Raw genomic sequence first — 27,641 nt, 5'->3', positions numbered from 1 at the left:
TGAGGAGTTCACCCTCTCTACTCTTCTGGAACCTCATCAGGACATTGAGGGAGAAAAAAAGGTAAAATCTTTGGCTGCTTTTCTAGTTTCTTCCTCTACTTTGCAATGATAAGTTTCTAAGATGTTTTCCTCTGGTCTGTTTTCCCTATCCCTGTAGCTTTGGTTCCCACTGACATTGCATTTCCTGTTGCTAAAGCCTGTTATTCCTGGCTTCATTTGGTTGTTGGCCTGAGAGAAGGTACAAGGGTAGCCCAGCTGGAGTATGACCTGGGTTCTGGACTTTTCTTCAATTCCTTAGATTGAGTATGTGGCTTCCTGCTGGTAACTACTATGGAGAACAACGCTAGCTTTGATTTATTTGAAAGTGATGTATTTGATTTAAAACTTTGTCGTATAACTTAAGCTTGTCCCATTCTAGTGTGTGTGTTATTTCATTCTGCAGGAAAAAATAGATGCAAAGATTTGTTATTGTAGCCCCGCCTCCTTAAATTTGTTTATACAGTCTTCTGAAGCACACCAAGTTCTCTTCTTGGTACTGATGCTGTCACTATTAACCACTTATTATTGCCTAACAGTCCCTTATGCCCAAGATGCTAGTATTTTGATAAATATAAGAGGCCACCTTATATACTAGTAAAAATTGAAGAACAATACAGACTGGAATGCAATGAAGCGCCCAAATTTATGTGGCTCAGGGCTAAGGGTCACCAGCCTTTCCACGTAATGAAGCCGGTGTGGCAGAGAAAAGCAATGACTGTTTATCCTGGCAGAGCCCCTTGTCCCTCCCACACGTACACACCTTTATCTCAGAGACTCTGGTTCTTTTCCCCAAACTTCTTTGACCCTTATGCCAACTACGTGCGTCTGAAAGCCCAAGAAGGGAAAATGGGGGAGGGGGCGTGTCGCCTGCTTCCACGGGTTTATGCCCCTGGAAGGCTGGGGGAGGCGCTGGATGAGCTTTCCCAGTCCGGCTGCTGCCGACCTAGGTCCCAGTCCTGCCCTTTGCTCTCCTGCTTTTCACTGAGTCCCGAGGCTCTGGAGGGTGGGCGTGAGGGTAGCCCTAGCTGAGGCTCGGAGGTCCTCCCGGGCTGTTCAGAAGGCCCCAAGCGGTAGCCACGTTCTGATACTGGCTAGAAGCCAGGGGAGGGAGCTTGGGGTAAGGGGAGGGCCCTGAGGGAGGGGTCAGACGCTTTAGGAAAGAGTTAATGCGAAGAGGGGGAGGGGATAGGACGAAGAAACCGAAGGGAAAGCTCAGGTAAGAAAAGAACGGAGGAGAGAAGCCTTGTGGGGAGAAGGGAACCCGCAGGATCAGGGGTCAGAGTTAGGGGGCTTCCCCCCTGCTGCACCCTCATCTCAGGGCCGCCAACTTCCAGCTGCAGCGGCGACTTTCAGTTTCATTTCCACGGACCCTCCTGCCTGGGCCGCAGCCGCCGCCGCGATGCCCAGTAAGTTCAGCTGCCGGCAGCTCCGGGAGGCGGGCCAGTGTTTCGAGAGTTTCCTGGTCGTTCGGGGACTGGACATGGAGACAGATCGCGAGCGGCTGCGGACCATTTATAACCGCGACTTCAAGATCAGGTACGGGCCGGCCCACTCCCGGCCCCGAATCGCGGGCCCAGCTTGCTGCCACGACCCCTGCGTGGGGGCCACCTTTCCCGCCCCGGGGCGCAGAGGGACGCAGCTCCCCCAGCGGCTCAGGCCAGTCCTGGGGCGGCGCAGACCTCCCCTCCCGCGCCTCGCCCACGCCCCACCAGCGCCGCCCGGAGCCCGCCCGTTCTGCCCGAGCTGGGCCCCTGCGCCAAGTCCCCGCGCAGAGCCTCCCGCGCTGCCCGCGCCCCAGGCGGCCGGAACCCGGGGCTGGGAGCTGGGTCCCGCGTCCACGCGCCGCTCGCGGGGGCTGAGGGACAGCGCTCGCGGTGGGGGAGGGGAGCCTCCAGAGGGGGGCCAGGCATCGCGGGAGCGCGGGGAAGAGGCTGCCTGTTGGGGGCTGCGAGCCCGGGCGCGGGCTTTACGGAGACCTCTACCACCTGGTTGAGGCGCTGCTGCCTCGGGGGTCCGCTATCTGGGAGACCTGAAGAGGCCCAGGGTAGAAGGGAGAAGCTCAGGAAGCTCTGGAAAGAAGAAAAGGGCACAAACTACGTAGGTACCAAACCTCCATTAGCACCTGTGGCTTCTCCATGGAGACCCAGGGGCAGGGCCAGCCTTCTGGAGGCTCCCTTTCACCCTGTGGCTGAAGGCTGTTTGGTCTCCTTTTCCTGTTACCACCCAAGTGAAAATCAAAGAGTCTTCTGTCAGACCACAGAATTGTGCTTCAAAAACACGTTTATCAACAGGCTGCTGCCTTGCATGGAAAACCAAGAAACGGTTTAACAAGGGTAAACGTAAAGGCTTGTACAAATAAACATAAGGTAGTGGGAATCTGGGCTTAATAACAGACCTCCCGAAAAGACCTTGGGTTTTAACAGACCAGTGGGCCAGTATGGGTGAAATATTTCTGCTAAAACAGCTGAAGTCTAAGATTGAGCTAATAAAAGTGTGATTTGGGGTCAGGGGGAGAGGGTAGAGACTCTCTATATTGGTCAAATCATGTCTGGAATATCGTTTTCACTAATGGATATCACATTTTGAGAGGGATATTAACAGACTTGAACAACATCTGAGAAGGGGCAAAGATGATGAGGCCCTATTTTATGTCACCATGCTGGACACTGTGGGGACTCTTAAGATGAAAAACACAGTCCCCGAGGAGCATCAGAGGCTATGATATGCATGCAATATACATGTACACAATATACGATAGTACATGGTAAATGGAGGATTATACTAGGGATGATAAGAAAAATGCTGGAGGAAAGAGCGAGCATTTGCATCACATGGTATCAGCCCTTCAGGTATGTGAATTCACCTACGTCCGCAGAGTACAACATGGCTGTGAAACAAGTCACCTACTTCTTTTGGCTCTGTTAAGGAAAAAGTAATTGGTTAAAGCAGTAAGGAAGACTTGACTCAAGGCTATGGTAATAGGGCTATTGCAATAGGGAAGAGAGTTGGAGCTCAATTCCGAATACAGCAAAGACAGCTGGGGATTTATGACCAGTGAACAGAGTAAGGGGATCAATATATAGAAAATTACTAAGAGGAGCCATAAAGACTGGGAGGATTTTTGCTCACCTGACCTAACAAGACTCTTGTGAAAGGCAGACCAAGGACTTGTATATCCAAGGTGGGAATGAGGAACTTTATCAGATATCAAGCATGGTCATGCATCAAGGATGAGGAGTCTCACTAAAATGACTTCAGATTCTTGCTAAAACTGAACTAGATGGGCCTAAGACTGAAGGGTTTGGGGAGGCAAGGTCAAGGGCTAGTCAAAAAGAGGGCTCAGGGGAGCCTAACAAAAGTTGGATCAAGGAGAGTCTTTGTCAGCTGTAAACCAAAGGTACATAGTTTGTTTTAGTACCGGGGAAAAACTGGTTGTGTTGGATTGCATACAGAAAGCCAGATATACTGTATATTATGGGTGAGTGTAGGCGTTTTCAAAAGTAATTTTTACTGTATGCACTTGTGTTTATGCAGATAAGATACCACTCCTCTGTAATCATTAGGGGATGTGATGGAGAAGGTGGCATTGACCTTGGCCTTGAAAGAGATAAAATTTTGGTACATGGAGGGAGGAGGAAAGGCCTTCTATGTGGGTTCATATTCTATCCTGAGACCCAGTGAAAGAAACAGAAATATTTGCCTCAAAAATAGAAAAATCAGACAGAACAAGGTAATTATCCTTGACTATTTTGGACTGTTAAGATGGAGAGGATTGCACTGCTGTGTCCCTCCAGAAGGCAGAAGTGGGTTTCATCAACTATCCCCACTCTGTACCCTCACCATGTTGGGAAATATATGTTCAGATTAAATGACTTGCCTACACATCCTTTAGAAAGCCAGGCTGGAATGCTGTGAAGTCAACCTTCATTTCCTAGTAGGAATTACTTGCTTTTTCTCTGGGCTCTCATGGCTCATTCTTTACACCTTGGGTATAGCCTCGTATTATGGCCACATTACACTCTGCTTTATGGCACGTGGCCATCTCCTCCTGGTACCAAATCAGTGTAATATACTAAAGCCAGTGTAATATGCTAGCCACGCAAATGCTAGCTCCTCTACCTTTAGTCAGGTTTACATATATCTTCAGTCCCCAGCATAGAGCTTTGCATGTAGTAGATGCTTAATAAATGCTTGCAGAATCTAATTGAACTAGCAACTAGAGTTAACTAACAAGAGAATGGGCCATATAGCAGGGGGTATAGCAAATCACACTCTTTAGGAATTGTAGGAGATTCCTATACTGGAAGGGGATAGGTCTCTCCAGCTAGGTTATTTTATGATGTTATAAAGTGCTCTGCTCTGAACTCTTGCCTTTTCCCACCTACCTTTATTCATTTAGCAAGTATATTTAATGAGGCTCTACTATGTGCCTGTGCCTTGGTCCTTACCTCCAAAGAACATAATCTAGTAGAGAGCAGCAGATATGTGTAGACAAACAGATGCAATACAGTAGTATAGGTGCTAGTAATGGTGTTCAGATAGCCCTGCCATTTAGTGGTTGCGTTTAACTTCGAACATCTCTCTAAATCTTCCATTTCACCAACTGTAAGAGTATGGAAAATAATACATTTTTCTCGGGGTTGTGAGAGACCAAAATGAGCTGTCCTAGGCAAAGCATTTGCATGGCTAGCATATTACACTGGCTTTGTACATGGTACCCCTCATTAGTTCAATGATGATTAGGAGTCCATTGTATGGGGTAAGGACTGATGTCACGAAAGGTTTCTGAGAGAAGATGATTCTTGCTTTGGACAGGAGACTCATTCTTCTACTGGCTGAGTGCTTCCTATGAAGCTGAGTGTACTGGCTGAGTGCTTCCTATGAAGCTGAGTGTACTGGCTGAGTGCTTCCTATGAATGGCAAAGCAAAAGTGAGTTGCTAGAAAAACACAAAAGGAACCCAACTGATTAAGGAAGGAGGCAGCAGTTAGATAATTATTTAATTGTGGTTGTGATGAGTGCTCCTACGGAAAAGTCCAGTATGCATTGAGAGTATATAATTTGGAGATCTGACCTAGTCTAGCAACCTAGACTAGATCAAGAAACCTAGGCAGAGGTTTCTTGGGGAAAGTGATATTTGAGCAGAATCTTGAAGGATTAATGAGACTTAGAAGATGTAAAGGACAAGGGGAGAGTGTACAGGCAGAAGGAACAGCACCTTCAAAGGCTTGGGATGACCTCAGAAGAACGGGAGGCCAGCAGGGCCCTGGGTAGGCATTGTGAGGTGTTTTGTTTTGTCTTTAATCTTAACGGAAATAGGAAAACACAGAAAATTTCAAAGTAAGAGGCTGACATAATCAGATTTAGAAAGATCATTGTGGCTTCTGGCATGGAGTATGGCTTGGTGGTTGGACCTCTACCCACAGTAAAAAACACATTTTACTTTGGGACCTGGTATACACAACCTTCACAAAACAATGCCTGCCCTTGAAACAATACATAGTTTCACTCCCTGCTCTCTGATATTTTTTGTTCTATTTTATTTCAGTTTTATAAAAATCCTGGCTTTGAACCGCTCATGAGAATTGGAATCCACAGTCTGTAGATTATGAAACTAGATGTCTCTTTAAGATCACTTCCAAATCTGATCATATGTTTTGAAATACAGTTCCTCTAGCTTTTGGCCTTTCCTGAACTGGGTCTAAAAAGATTAGCCATTGTTCACCTAACAAACAGAAGGGACAGCCTAAGGCAGGGCAGTGCAGGCTAAGGATGTCCACAGCGCAGAAGTCTGCAGAGGGGCACAGTGATACAAGCAGTTGGGAATGGCTGAAATAAGGATGGATTGACAAGACACCAAGTGTGGGTGACGATGTGTACCTCAATTTCTTTTTCTCTAAAATGGGATGATAATTACTACCTCAAAGGGTTGTTTTGAGGATTCAATGAGATAATGCATTCAGGAAATGTTTTCTGTTGATGTTACTGTATTTGCATTATCGTTGTTACTATGGAGGATCTTGAAGGTGCCATGTAAAAGACTTAATTTTGTGGACTATGGAGTTGTAAATTGGGGGAACAAGATCAGATTTGTGTTTGATGACAATTCTGCAGATATACGTGGTGGCCTAGGGTAGCAGTATGAAGCCAGAGGTAGGGAGAACGGTTAATTGGGTCCTAGGAAATTGAGCAAAGGGTATAATCAGGCAGCTCACAGAAGAAATACAAATGACTAATAGAAGGACAGATCCTTGACTATATTGGTGATCAGAGAAATGCACAGGTAAAAAAGATAATATTTTTCGTAATCAAATTGTCAAAAATTTAAAACATTGAACATTTCTGATGTTAGAGCCTTGGGAAAGGGGCATTTTCAAACTCTTGTTAGTGAGAACGTAAATTTATACAACCTGTTTAAAGGACAATTTGGCAGAACTTATCAAAGTTGTAAAGGTTCATTCTCTTTGACCCAGGAGTTCTACTTTAAGGAATTTATCCCATTAGACTTGCCTACAAGTACAAGGGTTTGTGTGCAAGGATAATTATTGTAACATTTGGAGTAGCCAGAAATTTCAGGGAGCTTGTCTATCACTAGAAAAAAAAACACACCATGATGCATTCATACGTGCTATCTTTTGTAGCCATTCAAAAGGGCATGGTGGCTCTGTAAAGCACTGTTACTGGAGAACATCCATGGTGATGAAAACACCTGCTGCAGAATAGTATGTGTAGCATATATGATCTCATTATTGTGTTTTATATGCATAGAAAAAAGTCAGGAAAAACATACATCAAATAGCGGGTTTAATTAATTGTTCCTAATTAAGCAAGTAGTTGGGAGCAAGGGAATTAAGGGCTTTAATGTTTTATGTTAGATACTTGTTTAAATGTTTTAAAAATACTTTTGGTGATCACCTTTTCATTTATCTCTCTTTTTTTTTTTTTTTTTTTTTTTTTTTTAATCTCTCTCTGTCCCTTAGGCTGGAGTGCAGTGTAATGATCTCAGCTCACTGCAACCTCCGCCTCCTGGGTTCAAGCAATTCTCCTGCCTCAGCCTCCCAAGTAGCTGGGATTACAAGCATGAACCACCATGTCTGGCTAATTTTTGTATTTTTGGTAGAGATGGGGTTTCACCATATTGGTCAGGCTTGTCTTAAATTCCTAACCTCAGGTGATCCACCTACCTTGGCCTCCCAAAGTGCTAGGATTACAGGCGTGAGCTACTGCACCTGGCTCATTTATCACTTTATGCAGGCATGCTTATATCACACCTACGTAAGTTTACACACGTGGGATCATTACCACATATCATTTTTATTGTGGACCCCTCCCCTTATGGGCATCCCACCTCTGTTTCCACATTCTGCCCTATACTCAGGTAACTCTTGATATCAATCAGGGTTTTTTTTTTTTTTTTTTTTTTTTTTTTTTTGAGACAGAGTCTCGCTTTGTCACCCAGGCTGGAGTGCAGTGGCCAGATCTCAGCTCACTGCAAGCTCCGCCTCCCAGGTTCACGCCATTCTCCTGCCTCATCCTCCCACGTAGCTGGGACTACAGGCGACCGCCACCTCGCCTGGCTAGTTTTTTGTATTTTTAGTAGAGACGGCGTTTCACCATGTTAGCCAGGATTGTCTCGATCTCCTGACCTCGTGATCCGCCCGTCTCGGCCTCCCAAAGTGCTGGGATTACAGGCTTGAGCCACCGCGCCCGGCCCAATCAGGGTATTTTTTTAGTCATCGTTTTATTTAAAAAGAATCATGTTTCGCCGGGCTCAGTGGGTCAAACCTGTAATCCCAGCACTTTGGGAGGCCAAGGCAGGTGGATCACCTGAGGTCAGGAGTTTGAAACCAGCCTGGCCAACATGGAGAAACCCCGTCTCTACTAAAAATACAAAAAATTAGCTGGGCATGGTTGCAGGCGCCTGTAATCCCAGCTACTCGGAAGGCTGAGGCAGGAGAATTGCTTGAACCCGGGAGGCGGAGGTTGCAGTGAGCCAAGATGGCGCCATTGCACTCTAGCCTGGGTGACAGACCAAGATTCTTTCAAAAGAATCATGTTATTCACATCATCCATGTCCTACTCTCTCAACTACATGATGGGAATCACTCCTAGGCATCTGGCATGGACCTCTAATGCATTGTTGGGACTTTTTCCCCAATATTTTGCTATAATAAATTTTAAACATAAAGAAAAGTTGAAATGATTGTACAGTGAACATCCACATACCCTTACCTAGAATTCTTTTAACATTTTGCACATATCTGCCCATAGATCCATCCCTCTGTTTATTTAGCAAGTCATCTTAATTTTCCTGATGCATTTCAGAATGTTACAGACATCAGTGCACTTCGCTCCAACAAATTACTATTATTAATTATTCAGCGTGATTATTATCAGCTAGAGTTCAAAATTTATGTTATGTTTACCTAGAAGTGAAAAAAAATTGTTTATGGGTTTGTTTGTTTGTTTGTTTAGACAGAGTTTTGCTCTTATTGCCCAGGCTGGAGCACAATGGCGCAATCTTGGCTCACTGCAACCTCTGCCTCCCAGGTTCAAGCAGTTCTCCTGCCTCAGCCTCCCAAGTAGCTGGGACTACAGGCATGCACCACCATGCCCAGCTAATTTTTTTGTATTTAGTAGAGACGGGGTTTCACCATGTTGGTCAGGCTCGTCTCGAACTGCTGACCTCGGGTGATCTACCCGCCTTGGCCTCCCAAAGTGCTGGGATTACAGGCGTGAGCCACCGCACCCGGCCATGGGTTTTTTGTTGTTGTTGCTGCTGCTGCTGTTGTTGTTTGGGTTTTGGTTTTTTGTTTTTTTAAGTCAAGGTCTTGTTCTGTTGTCAAGACTGGAATACAGTGGCATGATCACAGCTCACTGCAGCCTCAACCTCCCAGACTCAGGCTATCCTCCCACCTCAGCCTCCTGAGTAGCGGGGACCATAGGCGTGTGCAACTATGCCCAGCTAATTTTTCATTTTTTGTGGAGATGGGGTCTCTCTATATTGTGCAGGGTGGTCTCATACAGGTATGAGCCACTGTGCCCGGCCTTTAAGCAAAATTTGCAAATAGCAAAATGTTCAAATTGTAAGTGTACTGTTCTGTGAGGTTTAACAAATGCATATATCTGTGTGCAAGCCCCTGTTGAGGTACAGAACATCACATTACTCCAGAAAGGTCCCTCCTGCCCTTTCCTAGTCAGTCCTCACTCTTACTCACCCAGAAGCAACCACTGCTCTGATTTTTTTCATGGTAGTACCTGTTCTAGAACTTCATTTAATGGAATCATATAGTATATACTGTTGTATAAGGCAGCTTTCACTTAGCTTAATGTTTTTGAGATTCATCCACAATGTATCAGTAGTTTCTTTTTTAGCACTTAGTGGTATTCCATTGTATGAATCCAAATCGCAGTTTGTATATTTATTCCCCTGTTTATGGACAGTGTTTTTAGTTTGGGGATCTTCTGAATGAAGCTGCTAGGAACAACTGTTTTTTTTTTGTTTTTTTGTTTTTTTTTGAGACGGAGTCTTGCTCTGTTGCCCAGGCTAGAGTGCAATGGCACAATCTTGGCTCACTGCAACCTGCGCCTCCCAGGTTCAAGTGATTCTCCCACCTCAGCCTCCTGAGTAGCTGGAATTACAGGCGCCTGCCACAACACCTGGCTAATTTTTTTGTATTTTTAGTAGAGACGGGGTTTCACTGTGTTTGCCAGGCTGGTCTCGAACTCCTGACCTCAAGTGATCTGCTTGCCTTGGCTCACGCCTGCTGGGATTACAGGCGTGAGCCTCCGTGCCCAGCCAGGAACATCTTATACAAGTCATTTTGTGGACTTACATTTTAATTTCTCTTGGGGAATGTATCTAGGAGTGGAATTTTTGGGTCATAGGATAGGCATATGTTTAGATTCACAAGGAATTATTAGACCTTTTCTTAAAGTACTTAAACCATTTTACAGACCAACAAACAATGCGTGAGAGTTTTGGTTATTCTATTTTTTATTTTTTTGAGATAGAATCTAATTTTGTCACCCAGGATGGAGTGCAGTGGCACAATCGTGGCAGACTGCAGCCTCAAGTGCCCAGCTAATTTCTTAATTTTTTTGTAGAAACAGGGTCTTGCTATGTTGCCCAGGATGGTCTTGAACTTCTCAGTTCAAGTGATCCTCCTACCTCAGCCTCCCAAAGTGCTAGGATTACAGGCATGACCCCATGTGCCTGGCCGGGTTGTTCAGTATCCTTACCAGTATTTGGTATTGTCAGCCTTTTAAATGTTAGCCATTTGAGTGGGTATGATACATCTTTTCAATGACTGCATAATATCCCATGGTATGAGTGCTTACAATTTGTTCACCTATCACTCTGTTGATGGGCATTTGTTTAATTTTCAATTCTTGACCACTGTGAGTGACTCTGCAGTAAGTATCCTTGCACATATGTCTTTATACATTGGTACTTTCTTCCCATGGGACACATTTCAGGAACAGGGTTACTGGGTTTTGTGGGGTTTTATCTTTTAAATTTAAATTTTTTTTATTTTATTTTTTGAGTCAGGGTCTTGCTCTGTTGCCCAGGCTGGAGTGGAGTTCTGCAAAAATAACTCTGCGTAACCTCAAAGGCCTGGGCTCAAGCAGTCCTCCCACCTCAGCCTCCTGAGTAGCTGGGACTACAGGGGCGTGCCACCACGCCTGGCTAATTTTTTTAAAAATTTTTTGTAGGGACAGGGACCTGCTGTGTTTCTCAGGCTGATCTCAAACTCCTGGGCTCACGTGATCTTCCCACCTCAGCCTCCTGAAGTGCTAGGATTAGAGGCATGAGCCACCATGCCCAGTCCCTGGGATTTTTTTTTTTTTTTTTTAAGATAGAGTTTCATTCTTGTTGCCCAGGCTGGAGTGCAATGGCGCGATCTTGGCTCACTGCAACCTCCACCTCCTGAGTTCAAGCAATTCTCCTGCCTCAGCCTCCCAAGTAGCTGGGATTACAGGCACCCACCACCACGCCCAGCTAATTTTTTCTATTTTTAGTAGACATGGGGTTTCTCCATGTTGGTCAGGTTGGTCTCAAACTCCTGACCTCAGATGATCCACCTGCCTCAGCCTCCCAAAGTGCTGGGATTACAGGCGTGAACCACCGCGCCCGGACAGTCTCTGGGTTTTAAAGGATACCTGTATTTTAAATATTTGTAGATGTTGCCAGATTGTTTTCCCAAAAGATGGCAATACTTGACTCTTCTACTAGTAATTTATGAGTTTACTTTTCCACATACCCATTGTAGCCATCATTTTTGTCATATTTCCACATACCCATCATTTTTGTCAGTCTAATGGGAATAAAATGATATCTTATTTATACTTTAATTTGCATTTCTCTACATTTGGAGCAGTCTTTCATACTCTTTTGGCCAACTGGATCTGTTCTTTTAATTGAATATTCAGTTTTTTTGTTGAATTGTTCATCTTGTCAATTTGTAAGAAAATTTATGTATTATAAAAATTAGCCCTTTGCCTGTCATCTGCATGATAAGTATTTATCTGTTAAATTTGTTTATATTACCTTTTGCCAGACAGAATATTTTTTAGTAGACAAAAATGTTTGTTTTCTTTTTTAGAGACGGTTACCCAAGCTCTGTTAACCAAGCTGTAGTGCAGTGGCGTGATCACAGCTCACTGCGGCCTTGATCTCCTGGGCTCAAGTGATCCTTCTGCCTCGGCCTTCCGAGTAGCTGGGACTACAGGCGAGCACCACCACGCCTGGGTTTGCTTTTTTTTTTTTCACTGTATTGCCCAGGCTGGTCTCAAACTCCTGGGTTCAAATGGTCCTCCCACCTCAGCTTCCCAAAGTGTTGGGATTACAGGCATGAGCCACCACACTTGACCTTGTTTTATTTTATAGCTGCAGGTTTCCAGTCTTGGTTAGAAAGTTTTTCTCAGAAATATAGGGGATTACAGCCGGGCACAGTAGTTCACACCTGTAATCCCAGCACTTTGGGAGGCCGAGGCAGGCAGATCATGAGGTCAAGAGATTGAGAACATCCTGGCTAACGTGGTGAAACCCCGTCTCTACTAAAAATACAAAAATTACCTGGGAGTGGTGGCATGCACCTGTAGTCCCAGCTACTCGGGAGGCTGAGGCAGGAGACTCGCTTGAACCCGGGAGTCAGAGGTTGCAATGAGCCGAGATCGCACCGCTGCACTCCAGCCAGGCAACAGAGCGAGACTCCATCTCAAAAAAAATAAATAAATAAATATAGGGGATTACATGTATAATACAAGGATTGGGGCTTTTTTTTGACAAAAAATATAATAAGTTTGTGATTTTTTAAAAATAATTTTTGAATGACTGTCACCTAGACCAATGTTATGTGAATTTGGGTAGTAGTAAGAGACATAGAGAATAATTTGAGAAATATTTAGGGACAGCTTCTGCAGTAGAATTTGGAAAATTTGCAGAGATGAGTTCTGTCTGCCCTTGTGCCATGCAGGTTTCCAAAAATAGAAGGTTTCAGGTTAAAATTTTGATTTTGTCTTTCTTGAAAGTCAGATCTGGCCATATGGGGCCTGCATTCCCTACTGGCCCGGTTCGGAGATGAGCAGTTACCCGCTTCAGACAGGGCATGCACTTCCTAGTTTGTTCAGTCCCCACAAAGCCCTCTTTCTGCCCAGCATTGATCTGGGAGCCTGGAGCCACTTTTCTTGGAGTCTGCACTGTTGTTTTCTTAGTGTTGTGAGGGATATGCATGCAGTATTCTTACACTGGTGACTCAAAAATGGGACTGAACAGGTGTCTGAGAGGGCTGCAAGGATTAAGATACCTGTGGAGGGTAGCTGCTGTAGGCATTAGTTTGTGCCTCACTCCGTGGGACTTTGATGGACTCTAAGAGGCCCTTGTGAAAGTTACTGATGATCTCCTGATTTCAGTCCCTGTATTACTGGACCCTTCAGCAGCTTTTGATCCTGATACCTGATTTTGAGACTTTGCTGATTCTCCTTTCTCCCTTGAGGGTTTCTTGTTTTCCCTTCTTCCCCGGGTTGTCCTAGTAGCTGCTCTCGACTACTCACACTCCCTGGGGAGATTCCTACACTTCCTTGATTATAACCGCTACCTGAGGACTCCCTAATACTAGGCTGACTTTGGCCTGAGTTCTCAGCTTCTGACTCGTGGAGCTGGTTGCCTCTGGACCACAGGAATCTCAAACGCAGCATATCCAAATCCAAGTGTCATGGTCAGTCCCTCCAATCCCTCCTCCTCTTGTCTTACATCCTATCTCAGAGATAGTCCTAGAAGCCAGGCCATTGATTTGGGGATCCTAGACTCCCCCCTCTTCCCAGCCTTCATTCCCCCTTCTGTCAGTCACCAAATTCTGCTAATTTTACATTCTAAGTATTAGCAAATCTTGCCGCTCTCCTTCTATCTCTACCCACTGCCTTGCTCAGGCCTTTGTTATCTTTTAACTGGACAATTGCAAGGGCCTTCTTCTAACTGGTCTCCCTGCCTACAGTCTTGCCTCCAGCAAATCCATCCTCCAATCCTGATGCCAGAGTGATCTGAAATGCAAATATGATCTTGCCACTCCCCTGCTTAAAACCCACCAACCGCAGTGGTTCTGTAACCACAGTGTAGCCTCTGACGTGGGCTGAAAGTAAGTTGTTACTACTCCTACTACTACTGCTACTATTAGTACTACTATTTCTACTAATATAAATACTAATAATAGTAGCTAACATTTACTGAGCATTTTCTATTATGCTTTCGAATGATTTATTACCTTTTTAAAACAAATCATAGCCAATTCAATGTTTTCCAAATTGTACCGGTCTCATTTGCTTGGGGTGAAGGAGAGGGGCAGAGTTACAGGCAGGGGGCACCTGAAAAATATTCATAACCATAAATGATCTTATCATATACCCTAGTGAGTGACCATGATGATTTAGCCTTAAGAGTTAAATAGGGATTACCATAGTTCTCATAAACAAAGATTTGCTTTTAAGGGAGGGTGTCAGTCATCTAGATCTTGAATATGTCCCTGAAGTATGTGGCACGTGGGAATGTCCTCAGGCTCCTGGGTATCAGTAGAGCGGGGAAAAGGACTGCGGACATTCAGGGTCAAGTCCAGGCTTGGCCTGGTGTGCAAAACTGTCTATGATCTGGTCCCTGCCCACCTCTGCTCCTCCTGCCACTCCCTTCCTTATGCATTTCACTCTAGCACAATGAAACTGTATGTGATACTAATCATGGCTCACCCTTACTGAGGTCTCCTATGTGCCAAGCACTGGGCTAAGTGGTTCTCTGCCGTGTCAAAATCTCGTGTAAACCTCACAGCAACCCTACGAGGTAAGTCTCGCTTTCCTCCAATTTTATAGAGGAGGAAAGCGAGGCTCTGAGAGGTGAGGTCACCTGAGCTGACCTGGCTAGAGTTGTCAAGTGGGCAGCCCCCCCTCCGCCCCTCTCAGCACATGTTCTTGCATACCCCTCACATCTGCTCACACTTCACGCTCCCTCTTGTACCCAGGTAATGCCCACTCATCCTCAGGACTCAGTTCTTATGCTGCCTCCTGGGAAAGCCTTCATGGATACCTCCTCTGCCCCCAGACTGGGCTCGGTGTCCCTCTGTGGCACCGAGCCCCTCTGTGGCCGATGAGCTGCCCTCCAAGCACCACGCTGGAATGTATGTGTTCAGTCTGTGTGCTCCTCGAGGCAAGCACTGAGTTTCTTGCATCTTTGAACCCCCAGCATCCAGCACAGTGTCTGGCACATAACGGGCCTCTGTAAGTGTTTGTTGAATTGACTGAACTGAACTCCAGGCACTGAGCCTTGAGGTTATTGTCCTTCTGACCAGTTTTCCCTGTCTTCACCTTCTCTAGGCACAAAGCCAGGCTATTTGATCTCTGGAGAAGGATCCTTTCCCTTCCTGCTTGGGTTCCACCTGCACCCTATGACTTCGGGTGGAAACTGCTGTCTGATCAGCCACCTTGCCCACACACTTGGACATCTGTACTGTCTCTGATCCCTTCTCTCCTCACCAACAGGCTGGACCCCACTTCCACCCCTCTGAATCAAATCATTCCGCTTCCCCTTAGCCTCAGCTCTTTCTTCTGGGTTGTTTGTATTTTCTTCTCTGTCCCAAACAGTTTCCCCCACAAAAAGAACTTTATGTCTTTCTCTGTCTTCCCTTAGTCCTTCCAGTCAGCAGCCTGTGATTGGGCTTTTCCCCTCAGAAACGAACAATCCAGAACCCACTGTTTAAAACAACTGTATTTTGCCTTGGGAAGTCCCATTTGCCTTCCCTGAAAACATTAAACATTCCTCCGATCCCCAGGCTGAGTCTCTCTGTCTCTGGGCCCCATCCTGCTCCACAGCAGGGCTGGTGCGTCCAGCACAGAGTGACCCTCCAGTGCCCTTCCCCACCCGCCGCCCTGCCTCCCGCAAGCCCTGCCTTCCCTCATTTCCCAGTCTCCTCTGCTTCTGGCAGCTTTGGGACCCCCGCCCCTGGCTTCTCCTCCATGCTGTATGGAATGAAGATTGCAAATCTGGCCTACGTCACCAAGACTCGGGTCAGGTTCTTCAGACTCGACCGCTGGGCCGACGTGCGGTTCCCAGAAAAGAGGAGAATGAAGCTGGGGTCAGATATCAGCAAACACCACAAGTCACTGCTAGCCAAGATCTTTTATGACAGGTGTGTGTATGTTGTGTGTTGTGTGTACGGGGAGGCCCGCAGGGTGTGAAGGAAGGGGGCTGTCTGTGTGAGGAAAGAGTGGGTTACACAAGTGGGAGTAAGTCCCCCTCCTTCAGAGAATGGGGGAAGGGCAGGGGACTGGTCTGCTGGGAGGGGGTGAGTTTCCCAAGCACAGCTGGCACTTTGCCTGCCTCCCAAGCCTAAAGCTTTCCCCAGGGTAACTCCCAGTGAAACCGCTCCCACCCAGCACCCCCCTTGACTCCCCTTCTGCCCAGGGCTGAGTATCTTCACGGGAAACATGGAGTGGATGTGGAAGTCCAGGGGCCCCATGAAGCCCGAGATGGGCAGCTCCTTATCCGCCTGGATTTGAACCGCAAAGAGGTGCTGACCCTGAGGCTTCGGAATGGCGGAACTCAGTCTGTTACTCTCACTCACCTCTTCCCACTTTGCCGGACACCCCAGTTTGCTTTCTACAATGAAGACCAGGAGTTGCCCTGTCCACTGGGCCCTGGTGAGTGGGTTTCCAAAGGAAAGAGCTGGTGGACAGGGGCTTGCCCCAGGCAGTGCTGGTGCTTTGGGAAGCACACTGTCACTGTCCAATGGACTCTTGCCTTGGGATGGGGCTTCCTGGGAGAGTGTCCAGGATAAGGATATGGGTGGGAGGGTCCCTGCTCTACCCCTATTCACTCATCCATCCTCCTCCAGGTGAATGCTATGAACTCCATGTCCATTGTAAGACCAGCTTTGTGGGCTACTTCCCAGCCACAGTGCTCTGGGAGCTGCTGGGACCTGGGGAGTCGGGTTCGGAAGGAGCCGGCACATTCTACATTGCCCGCTTCTTGGCTGCCGTCGCCCACAGCCCCCTGGCTGCACAGCTGAAGCCCATGACTCCCTTCAAGCGGACCCGGATCACTGGAAACCCTGTGGTGACCAACCGGATAGAGGAAGGAGAGAGACCTGACCGGTATAAACTCCTCGCTCCAACTCAGCCTTGGCTGGGCTCATATCTCAACCACATAGGCTAGGGCTTTGGGAGGAGCACAGAACTGGGAGCCAGAGCCCCTTTTCCTGCAGGCTCTTCACTCTTCTGGGTCTGAGAGAATTTTTCTGTCAAGGAAGAAAGTTGCAGATGAACTGCAGATCTGAGGACAGAGTGAAAAAAATTTTAAGCATTGTCCCTGTGTGATGGATTATCAGGCAGATCATTGTAGACATCTCTGGGTTTTTTGTTTTGTTTTTTGTTTTTGTTTTGAGATGGAGTCTTGCTCTGTCACCCAGGCTGGAGTGCAGTGGTGCACTCCACTCCTCCGCCTCCTGGGCTCAAGCAATTCTTTTCTGCCTCAGCCTCCTAAGTAACTGGGATTACAGGGATGCACCACCACACCTGGCTAATTTTTGTATTTTTAGTAGAGATGGTGTTTCACCATGTTGGCCAGGCTGGTCTCGAACTCCTGACCTCAAGTGATCCGCCCGTCTCGGCCTCCCAAAGTGCTGGGATTACAGGCATGAGCCACTGTGCCCAGCCAACATCTGTTTTTTTAAACAGCTTTATTGAGATAATTCACATACCATATGATTCACCCATTTAAATTACACAGTTCAGTAGTTTTTTTAGTATATTCACAAATATGTGAGACCATCACCACCATTGGTTTTAGAACATTTCATTACCCCAAAAAGCTATCACCCTTTTATCCTCCACCACTTCATTCAGCCCTAAGAAACTACTCATCTACTTCCTGTCTCCGTAGATTTCTCTGTGCTGGACACTTCATGTGGATGGAAGCGTAGGATATGTGTAGACATCTCTTTTTGTTTTTTCTAGATGTTCACAAAATACTGAGTTATAAAAGCAAACTAGTTGGGCGCAGTGGCTCATACCTGTAATCCCAGTATTTTGGGAGGCTGAGGTGGGCCGATCACTTGAGGTCAAGAGTTCGAGATCAGCCTGGCCAACATGGTGAAACCCCATTTCTACTAAAAATACAAAAAAATAGCCGGGTGTGGTGGCACATACCTATAGTCCCAGCTACTCTGCTCAGGAGGCTGAGGCAGGAGAATCGCTTGAACCCGGGAGGTGGAGGTTGCAGTGAGCCGAGATCGCATTGCACTCCAGCCTGGGCAACAGAGTGAGACTCCATCTCGAAAAAGAAAAAAAAAGCAAACGATGTAATAGGACCTTCACAGACCATTGTGCTCTTTTTGTTGACTATATAACAGAAATTTACAGGGAAGAAACTCTGGAAGTTAACATTGGTTATTCCTGGATGGTAAGAATGATATTTATTTATTACCTATTACCTGATTTTTTTCTCTAATGAACATGTATTACTTATATAATAAAGGTTTCCAAGTATGGCGCTTTCCAAAAATGAGAATAGTCCAACCTTGGAGCGAGGCTGCCGACTTCCTTTCAGCAGTAGGATTGCAGGAGGGTTTTGTGCATCCACCCGAGAGGGGCATTCTCAGGGTCTTGGAGGGTGAGGGGTTTTCTGTGTTTTCTTCCCTCAATTCTGCAGCGCTAAGGGCTATGACCTGGAGTTAAGTATGGCGCTGGGGACATACTACCCACCTCCCCGCCTCAGGCAGCTGCTCCCCATGCTTCTTCAGGGAACAAGTATCTTCACTGCCCCTAAGGAGATCGCTGAGATCAAGTAAGTACTACCCCTCTGCCCCCCACACTCTCCCCTGTCTTTTCCCTACTGGCTTCTTTGCATTGCCATGGCACGTCTGTCCTCAGCCTCTCGGGCTGTATTCATTCATTCCCTTGCTGAGCACGCACCATAAACCAAGCACCATTCAAGGTGAACCAGTCAAATGAAGGCCTGGCTCATTTAATTGGGGACAATGAGCATTTTTGTTACAATTTCATGGAGTGATGAGTGCTATGAAGAACTAAACAGGTCAGGTGCAAGTGGCTCATGCCTGTAATCTCAGCACTTTGGGAGGCTGAGCTGCAGGTGGATTATTTAAGCCCAAGAGTTCAAGACCAGCCTGGGGCAACATAGGGAGAGCCTGTCTCTAAAAAAGAAAAAAAAAAATTTTAATTAGCCAAGTGTGGTGGCACATGTCTGTAGTCACAGCTACTTGTGAGGCTGAGGTGGGAGAATTCCTTGAGCCCAGGAGGTCAAGAACACAGTGAGTGAGCCAGGATCATGCCACTGCACTCCAGCATGGGTGACAGAGCAAGATCTTGTCTCTAAAAAAGATAAAAAGAACTACACTGAAACTAAAGCAGGGTTAGGGGATGGGTTGGTGCTGCTTTGCAGAGGGCCAGTTAGTCCTGGCCTGTTTGAGGTGGTGATGTTTGACCAGGGAAGGACATTTGAATGAGGTGAGGGTGGGAGTCATGAGAGGAGGATCAGGGGAGAATGTTCTGGCCATAAAAGCCACCATGCAAATGCAAGTCAGGTGCGGTGGGGGCAGGGGCATCCAAGGAAGCAAGAGCCAAGGCTTCCTTCTTCAGGGCCTCTGACTCTGTATCCACTTCTGTATCCCTCTAGTCTTCTCTGCTTTTTGATGCTTAGTTCCAGAGCTTCGGGTGGGAAAAGTGGACACTCCTGGGCATAGGAGTTGTCTGGCCCATCCCGTTCCTGCCCCCACTCACGCCTCCCAACCATCATTTCCAGGGCCCAGCTGGAGACAACCCTGAAGTGGAGGAACTATGAGGTAAAGCTGCGGCTGCTGCTGCACCTAGAAGAGCTGCAGATGGAGCATGATATCCGGCACTATGACCTGGAGTCAGTGCCCATGACCTGGGACCCCGTGGACCAGAACCCCAGGCTGCTCACGCTGGAGGTCAGGGCTCAGATTGAGTGTGAGGAGGGTGGGCTCACTTCAGCCAAGCTAGAGGCTGTGGGCAGAACTATTCCTGACAGCAGGGCAGAACAAGAGAAAGGCTGAAGTGGTTCCCAGGGCTCCACAAGCAGCAGGGTGGGCATCCTGTGCCTGAAGACGGAGCAGGGGAATGGGGAAGATCTGGGTTCTAGTCCAGGCTTTGCTACCACCTTGGGTAAGTCCCTGGCTTTCTCTGAGCTTTAGTTCCCTTATCTGAAAAGCACAGAGCTGGACTGGATAATTCTTAAAGCAGCTCTTTCTGGCCCTTGGATTTTGAATGTCTGCATATAAGCCCATATTACACACAAGACTGGATTTCTATATACAAGTGCAGGTGGAAATTAGAGGGTGAGTTTGGTCAAGGAAAGATTACTGCAGGAAGTGAGTTTTGAACAAGTTTTTGTTTGTTTTTGTTTTTGTTTTTTTTGAGACAGGGTCTCACCATAGTGCTCAGGCTGGAGTACAATGGCATGATCTTGGCTCACTTTAATCCTTGCTCCCGGGCTCAAGTGATCCTCCCACCTCAGCCTTCCAACCGAGTAGCTGGGACCACAGGCATGCCCCACTATGCCCAGCTAATTTTTGTATTTTTTGTAGAGATGGGGTTTTGCCACATTGGCCAGGCTGGTCTCACAACACTTGGACTCAAGTGATCTGCCTGCCTCAGCCTCCCAGAATGCTGGGATTACAGGTGTGAGCCACCATGCCTGGTCCGGTTTTTTTTTGTTGTTTTTTTTTAATTATTTTTTTTTAGCAACCCGATTAACTGATGAACAGGATTTTTTACAGGCAGAGCAGGAACTGAGCTGGCCAAGAGGGCAGCTGCACTGGAGGCTCTGGGTTCCTGGGCTCGGCATCTCTGTGCAGCTTCAGAAGATTTGTCTTCTTCCTCTTCCCCTGGCTCCTGCTGGTATGAAAGAAAAGAGGGGTGCAGGGATAGCATAGCTCCCTGAGTCTTAGGTTAGAAGGCTAGTCTCAGTCCTTGTTCCTTAAAGGTCTGGAGAACCTGGGGGCTGGGCCCTCCAGCGTCCATCCCTGGGACAGAAGCTTGCTTGTGTTCACACCCCATAGGTTCCTGGGGTGACCGAGAGCCGCCCCTCAGTGCTGCGGGGCGACCACCTGTTTGCCCTTTTGTCCTCGGAGACACATCAGGAGGACCCCGTCACATATAAGGGCTTTGTGCACAAGGTGGAATTGGACCGTGTCAAGCTAAGCTTTTCCATGAGGTGGGTGCTGGGGGAACCCTGAGCTGCTGGAAGGGTCTGCAGACTTCTGACCCCAGGGGAGGAGGAATGTTTCTCCCTGAGATAAATGAGGCCCCAGGGGCAGAACAGGAGACTTTTCCTCAGCGGTACCCTGAGATGCTACGGCAGCTTCCTCTTCTAGAGAGCTTCCGTCGAGGTCTTGGAAAGAGGGGTTGGGACAGTGGTTGGTGGAGAAGGTTCTGGCCCTTTATGGCCTACCTCCCCTGCCCCAACAAACGCTTCCCCCCTCTCTCTGCCCAAAGCCTCCTGAGCCGCTTTGTGGATGGGCTGACCTTCAAGGTGAACTTTACCTTCAACCGCCAGCCCCTGCGAGTCCAGCACCGTGCCCTGGAGCTGACGGGGCGCTGGCTGCTGTGGCCCATGCTCTTTCCTGTGGCACCTCGGGACATCCCGCTGCTGCCCTCAGATGTGAAACTCAAGTGAGACTGTGGGCAGGGAGCCTCTGGAACCACCTGGAGTGTGGGCACAGGGGATGGAATCAGGGAGGCCTCTGGGTCACCAGATGACTTCAAGTTCACATTCCTGGTCCCTCTGCTAGGCTGTATGACCGGAGTCTGGAGTCAAACCCAGAGCAGCTACAGGCCATGAGGCACATTGTCATGGGCACCACCCGTCCAGCCCCCTACATCATCTTTGGGCCTCCAGGCACCGGCAAGACCGTCACGTTAGTGGAGGCCATTAAGCAGGTGGGGTCTGAGCACAAACCTGGGGCCTGCACTCTGACTCCCCCAGCACTAAGCACTTGTCCTCAGATTCTAGTTCCTTCCCACTCCCGAAATGCTCCTGCGTCTGAGCAGCCATCAGAGAGGTAGGGGCCAGGTGCAGTGGCTCATGCCTATAATATCAGCACTTGGGGAGGCCTAGTCTAAGGAGTTTGAGAGCAGCCTGAACAATATTGCAAGACCCTGTCTCTATGAAAAAATATAAAAAATAGCTGGGCATTTGAGGCTGCAGTGCACCATGATCATGCCACTGTACTCCATCCTGGGTGACAGAGTGAGAGAGACTGTCTCAAAAAACAGGGTGGGGATTGGGGAAGTAGGGAGTTAGGGTAAATCTGGCTGTGGAACACTGTTGTACGGGTAGGGCACGGCATGACCCTTGGAGTCACCATTCACATTTCAGTCATCGTAGACTTGCGCTGCCCCAGCCTGAGTACGGCCGCGTCCCAGGAACCTGCCTCCCACACTGTGCTTATCTGCATCTCAGGTGGTGAAGCACTTGCCCAAAGCCCACATCCTAGCCTGCGCTCCATCCAACTCAGGGGCTGACCTCCTCTGTCAAAGGCTCCGGGTCCACCTTCCCAGCTCCATCTACCGCCTCCTGGCCCCCAGCAGGGACATCCGCATGGTACCTGAGGACATCAAGGTACTAGGGAAGTGCAGAGGGCCAAAGAATGGCAAATGCTGGGGAGACTCTCAGGGCAGACACTCAGGCGAGGAAGCTAGGAGACCTGGATTCTGATACTTGCTATGTGACCAGGCAGGACCCCTCCCTGGCCTCAGTTTGTAAGTGAGGGGGGTGGATAAAACGTTTGGGGGACTGGGCACAGTGGCTTACACTTGTAATCCCAGCACTTTGGGGGGCGAGGCACGTGGATTACCTGAGGTCAGGAGATTGAGACTATCCTGGCTAACATGATGACACCCTGTCTCTACTAAAAATACAAAAAATTAGCAGGGTGTGGTGGCAGACACCTGTAGTCCCAGCTACTCGGGAGGCTGAGGCAGGAGAATGGTATGAACCCGGGAGGGGGAGCTTGCAGTGAGCCGAGATCGCGCCACTGCACCCCAGCCTGGGCGACAGAGCAAGACTCCGTCTCAAAAATAAAAATTATGATAACAATAATAAAAACAATTATTTGGGGGGCCTACAACCAGAATCACGGTGGGAATGAGTGGAGCCAAGCTGATTCCTCTGGTCCCTTCACAATCCACAGCCCTGCTGCAACTGGGACGCAAAGAAGGGGGAGTATGTATTTCCCGCCAAGAAGAAGCTGCAGGAATACCGGGTCTTAATTACCACCCTCATCACTGCTGGCAGGTGGGGAGTGTGTGTGGGTGTGTCTTTGAATCGTAAGTGTAATCAAAGGGGTAACGTGCTGGGGAAATGGGGAAGAATGGTTTTTGGGGCTGGGTGTGGGGGTGGTGAGGAGCCAGCCTGGGAAAGCATTCAGGTTTGGTAGTTGGGTGCCTGGATATGACCCCTGCCTGGCCTGACACCTCCCAGGTTGGTCTCGGCCCAGTTTCCCATTGATCACTTCACACACATCTTCATCGATGAGGCTGGCCACTGCATGGAGCCTGAGAGTCTGGTAGCTATAGCAGGTGAGGGACTCAGGTGGGGCTGCAGGTATACACCCTGCGTGGGTCAGAGAGGTTGCACCACTTACCTTTCTCCCCATACCTCTTCTGCTTCCCAGGGCTGATGGAAGTAAAGGAAACAGGCGATCCAGGAGGGCAGCTGGTGCTGGCAGGAGACCCTCGGCAGCTGGGGCCTGTGCTGCGTTCCCCACTGACCCAGAAGCATGGGCTGGGATACTCACTGCTGGAGCGGCTGCTCACCTACAACTCCTTGTACAAGAAGGGCCCTGAAGGCTATGACCCCCAGTTCATAACCAAGCTGCTCCGCAACTACAGGTATTCCCATGCCCTTGCCTCCCCTGCCATATCCTGTGCCTTCACATCCTGTGTGCAGCCCCTGCTGGAGAGTCTGGCTTGCAGTCCTGTTGCTCAGAGGTTGTGTGATGCAGAAAGACTAAACCAGAAGGTAGGAGGTTTTTCTAGCCCCAGCACTGCTGCTTGTTGTCTGTGTGACTTAACCAGTGGTTTCACACGACAGCAGTCAGTTTATCTGCATCTTAGCGGGTGGGCAGTGGTTCCTAGAGGCTCGGGTGTGTCTGGTACCAATCCCAGATGAAGTTTTCAGGCAATCCAAGGAGAAATAAGAAAAACAGGGAGGAAGCCAGGCACAGTGGCTCATGGCTGTAATCCCAGCACTTTGGGAGGCCAAGGTAGGTCAGGCTCCCACCCCTGATCACTTGAGGTCAGGAGTTTGAGACCAGCCTGGCCAACATGGTGAAACCCCATCTCTACTAAAAATACAAAAATTAGCCAGGCATAGTGACGGGCACCTGTAATTCCAGCTACTTGGGAGGCTGAGGCAGGATAATCGCTTGTACCTGGGAGGCGGAGGTTGCAGTGAGCTGAGATCTTGTTACTGCACTCTAGCCTGGGTGATAGAGCGAGACTCCATCTCAAAAAAGAAAGAAAGAAAGAAAAATAGGGAAGATACAGTTTTTTCATAAACCTATTGTTATTCAAATTAAAGAGCCGTATACTTTTAGTGGATGAGTTCAGCCATCTAAAATGCTTAGATGAGTTTTATGCTATCACTAAGAGCTCAATAAATGTTAGCTATTGTGTCATCACTACTTATATTTTTGGATTTAACACACTGTCTCATCAAATAACATGATAGTCAAGGATAATTTGGTTTCGTACTGTCCTTGGTAAATTTGAAACCTGAAAATGGGCCCCTAATTTTTTAGTTTTAAATGTCATGGGTCTGTGGAGTCCCTGGACTAGATGCTCTCTGGAACAGAAAGCAGAACTCTGGTTCTGCTTTCTGTGGTTTACAGTGCCTGGCAGCAGATATTATGGATGAGTGTCCTGCTATCCAGGGAACCAGGGGGGCAGCAGGCTAATGTGTGGGGGCCCAGAGTGGGTAGAGCAGAGCCCCTGTGGAGCAGAGGGAATCTGACCCTCGGTCTTGCTCTTCCTCCTCCGGCCTCCCAGGTCTCATCCCACCATCCTGGACATTCCTAACCAGCTCTATTATGAAGGGGAGCTGCAGGCCTGTGCTGATGTCGTGGATCGAGAACGCTTCTGCCGCTGGGCGGGCCTGCCTCGACAGGTGAGGCTAAGCAGGGCAGGGGCACAGGCTCCCACCCCTGTACCTTGACTTCCCTCCCACTGAAGGTGCAGCCCCTCCCTTTGTCACCTTGGCCTGGGATCTCTTACTCTCTGTAAGGGTTTGGGAAGGGAGGGAATTGAGGGAGGGTGGTCTGGCTGAGGGTTTCCCTTGACCCCATGTCCAGGGCTTTCCCATCATCTTTCACGGCGTAATGGGCAAAGATGAGCGTGAGGGCAACAGCCCATCCTTCTTCAACCCTGAAGAGGCTGCCACAGTGACTTCTTACCTGAAGCTGCTCCTGGCCCCCTCCTCCAAGAAGGGCAAAGCCCGCCTGAGCCCCCGAAGCGTGGGCGTCATCTCCCCGTACCGGAAACAGGTCAGGTCCTCAGTTACCAGCAAGGGTGGGGCCCCTCCCCCAGATGGTACCTCCTTAATATCCAGACCACTAGGCAGAGGCTCCAGGAGCTTAGGCCTCTGCTGGCTCCGTATCTCAGAAGAGTACCGAGGTCAGCTGTCCCCTCCCTTTGTTCCCCAGCTCCCTGGCCTCCTGCCAGGTTCTCTCATGCATTAGGTTAATGGCAGGAGAGAAAGGCACCTGTCCCCCTCCTTCCAGGTGGAGAAAATCCGTTACTGCATCACCAAACTTGACAGGGAGCTTCGAGGACTGGATGACATCAAGGACTTGAAGGTGACACGCTGTTCCACACTCACTCCCTCTCCTCCGTGTGCTCCCACTTGCCCACTTCCAGAGACTTCCTCAAGCTTCCACTCCAGTCCAGCCCACATCCCCGTCCCACCCCTGCTGCCTTGCATAGAGCTGGAGCTCTCTCCAAGCCTCTCACTCCTGGAGATTCCAACTTAATGGTCTGGGATGGGATCAGGAAGCCTGGATGTTTAACAAGCACCTCCTGTCATTCTTAGACTCAGGCAGGTTTGAGGCCTCTGCCCTACGGATAAAGTCCAAATTCCATGGCCTGTCATGTGATGCTGCCACCCCCACCCCCAGTAGCCTCTCTAAGGTTGTGGTCTCAACACTGGCTGCAGATAACAATCACCTGGAGAGCTTTTAATACCCCCGTGCCAGGGCCCCGCCCACCAGCTCATACAGCTATGGGGCAGAGCCAGGGCACTGGTAGTTTTTATAGCTTCTCAGGTGATTCCAATGTGCAGCCAGGGTTGAAAACACTGCTCTAAGACTTAGAGGCCTCTCTCTCGGAAATTCTGATGGGGGGGTCTGGGTTAGGGCCCAGGGTTGTATATTCTTAACAGATACTTGGTGATTATTTTCAGGAAAGTGTGAAAGTCACTGCTCTGAGTTCCAGTGTGCTTTGCAATGCTGTTTTCTTTCCTTAGAACACTTTGCAGGCCCCACCCCTCAACAGGATTCACCCTTCAGGTTTCAGCTCCATTGCCTATCTCCTGTCCCCTTTCCCTGGGCTGTGTCGCAGCACTCACTCGTTCACTCCACTGGTCTACAATTGCCCAGTGACCTCTCTGTACCCTCCTTGGATGGCAGGCTTGCTGGGGTAGGGCACCCCTTTGACACGCCTGGCTGGTCTCAAGCCCTGCCTCTTTCCCCAATAGGTGGGTTCAGTGGAAGAATTCCAAGGCCAAGAACGAAGCGTCATCCTCATCTCCACTGTGCGAAGCAGCCAGAGTTTTGTGCAGCTGGATCTGGACTTTAATCTGGGTTTTCTTAAGAACCCCAAGGTTTGAGGGCTGGTCGGGGTGGCAGGAATTCTTCCATCTTGGGGCCCTTCCCTCCCATGACCACACTTCTTCCTTCCAGAGGTTCAATGTAGCTGTGACCCGGGCCAAAGCCCTGCTTATCGTCGTGGGGAACCCCCTTCTCCTGGGCCATGACCCCGACTGGAAAGTGTGAGCATTCCCACCCCATTCTCCCTCTTGGTGGCCACAGCCCCTGCCTAAGGCAGGTGGATCTTTTTTAAGCGCTTGCTTATCGCTCAGTTAATCCTCAGATGTGTCCATTTTCACAGCACCCCTATTGTATTTACAAGTTAAATGACATCCAGAGGTTGAGCAAGTACAGCTCAGATGTGACAGGACCGTGGCTTAGCCTCCAGTCTCTGCTGGCACTCCTCTGTACCCCACAGATTCCTGGAGTTCTGTAAAGAAAACGGAGGGTATACCGGGTGTCCCTTCCCTGCCAAACTGGACCTGCAACAGGGACAGAATTTACTGCAAGGTCTGAGCAAGCTCAGCCCCTCTACCTCAGGTATGGCTGGGCCACAGTGGGCCAGGTTGGGGACAGTGCCAGAGGAGGTGGTAAGGAAGACAAAGTGTACTTTATTTCTTTCCAGGGTCCCATGGACATGACTGCCTCCCCCAGGAGCAGGAGGGTGAAGGGGGCCTGTCTCTGCAAGTGGAGCCAGAGTGGAGGAATGAGCTCTGAAGACACAGCACCCAGCCATCTCGCACCAGCCAAGCCTTAACTGCCTGCCTGACCCTGAACCAGAACCCAGCTGAGCTGCCCCTTCAAGGGACAGGAAGGCTGGGGGAGGGAGTTTACAACCCAAGCCATTCCACCCCCTCCCCTGCTGGGGAGAATGACACATCAAGCTGCTAACAATTGGGGGAAGGGGGAGGAAGAAAACTCTGAAAACAAAATCTTGTTCTATGCAAAAGCCTTGATAATGTCTCCTCTGCCTGGCCCCAGCTTCCTGAGCCCCCAAGTTGACCCAGTAGGGAAGGGTGGGACTTTCAGCCCTGCTCTGGGACACACCCCCTCCCAGCTGGAGAGGAAACCCAGTGGGAGGTGGCAGGGAAGCCACCCACAGGTTTCTAAGTTTAGCCCCCTGCTACAGACCACTCCCTTCACCCGCCTCCTTGGCCCAGAGCCAGGCATGACCTCATCCTTTGCTCTAAGACTCCACCCTGCCGGCCGCTGGCCTGCC

General features: G+C 48.8%; 1 protein-coding gene across 6 annotated transcripts; it reads left to right on the top strand.

Moving 5' to 3' along the window:
* Positions 1-966: 966 nt before the first annotated feature.
* MOV10 (Mov10 RNA helicase) lies at positions 967-27,371 on the top strand. Of its 6 annotated transcripts, none has more exons than XM_007977537.3 (22): positions 967-1,255; positions 1,358-1,575; positions 13,535-13,675; positions 14,898-15,709; positions 15,985-16,220; positions 16,415-16,673; positions 18,229-18,363; positions 19,339-19,507; positions 20,618-20,772; positions 21,054-21,230; positions 21,350-21,497; positions 22,021-22,179; positions 22,751-22,854; positions 23,041-23,138; positions 23,234-23,450; positions 24,609-24,726; positions 24,911-25,102; positions 25,340-25,414; positions 26,311-26,436; positions 26,516-26,604; positions 26,841-26,962; positions 27,048-27,371. In XM_007977537.3, the coding sequence occupies exons 4-22, from the start codon at positions 15,537-15,539 to the stop codon at positions 27,137-27,139; spliced, it is 2,844 nt and encodes a 947-aa protein (XP_007975728.3). In that variant the 5' UTR covers positions 967-1,255; positions 1,358-1,575; positions 13,535-13,675; positions 14,898-15,536; the 3' UTR covers positions 27,140-27,371. The 6 variants fall into 6 exon arrangements, with proteins under 6 accessions (XP_007975728.3, XP_007975727.3, XP_007975726.3 ...); XM_037998084.2 differs by having other exon boundaries at positions 1,185-1,255; positions 1,374-1,575; positions 15,506-15,709; XM_073008474.1 differs by having other exon boundaries at positions 1,185-1,255; positions 1,374-1,575.
* Positions 27,372-27,641: the final 270 nt, after the last annotated feature.

Source organism: Chlorocebus sabaeus, chromosome 20 (genome assembly GCF_047675955.1).
Source record: "Chlorocebus sabaeus isolate Y175 chromosome 20, mChlSab1.0.hap1, whole genome shotgun sequence".
Lineage (NCBI taxonomy): Eukaryota > Metazoa > Chordata > Mammalia > Primates > Cercopithecidae > Chlorocebus > Chlorocebus sabaeus.
The sequence above is the reverse complement of the archived record's forward strand: the minus strand, read 5'-3'. Positions and strand labels throughout refer to the sequence as shown.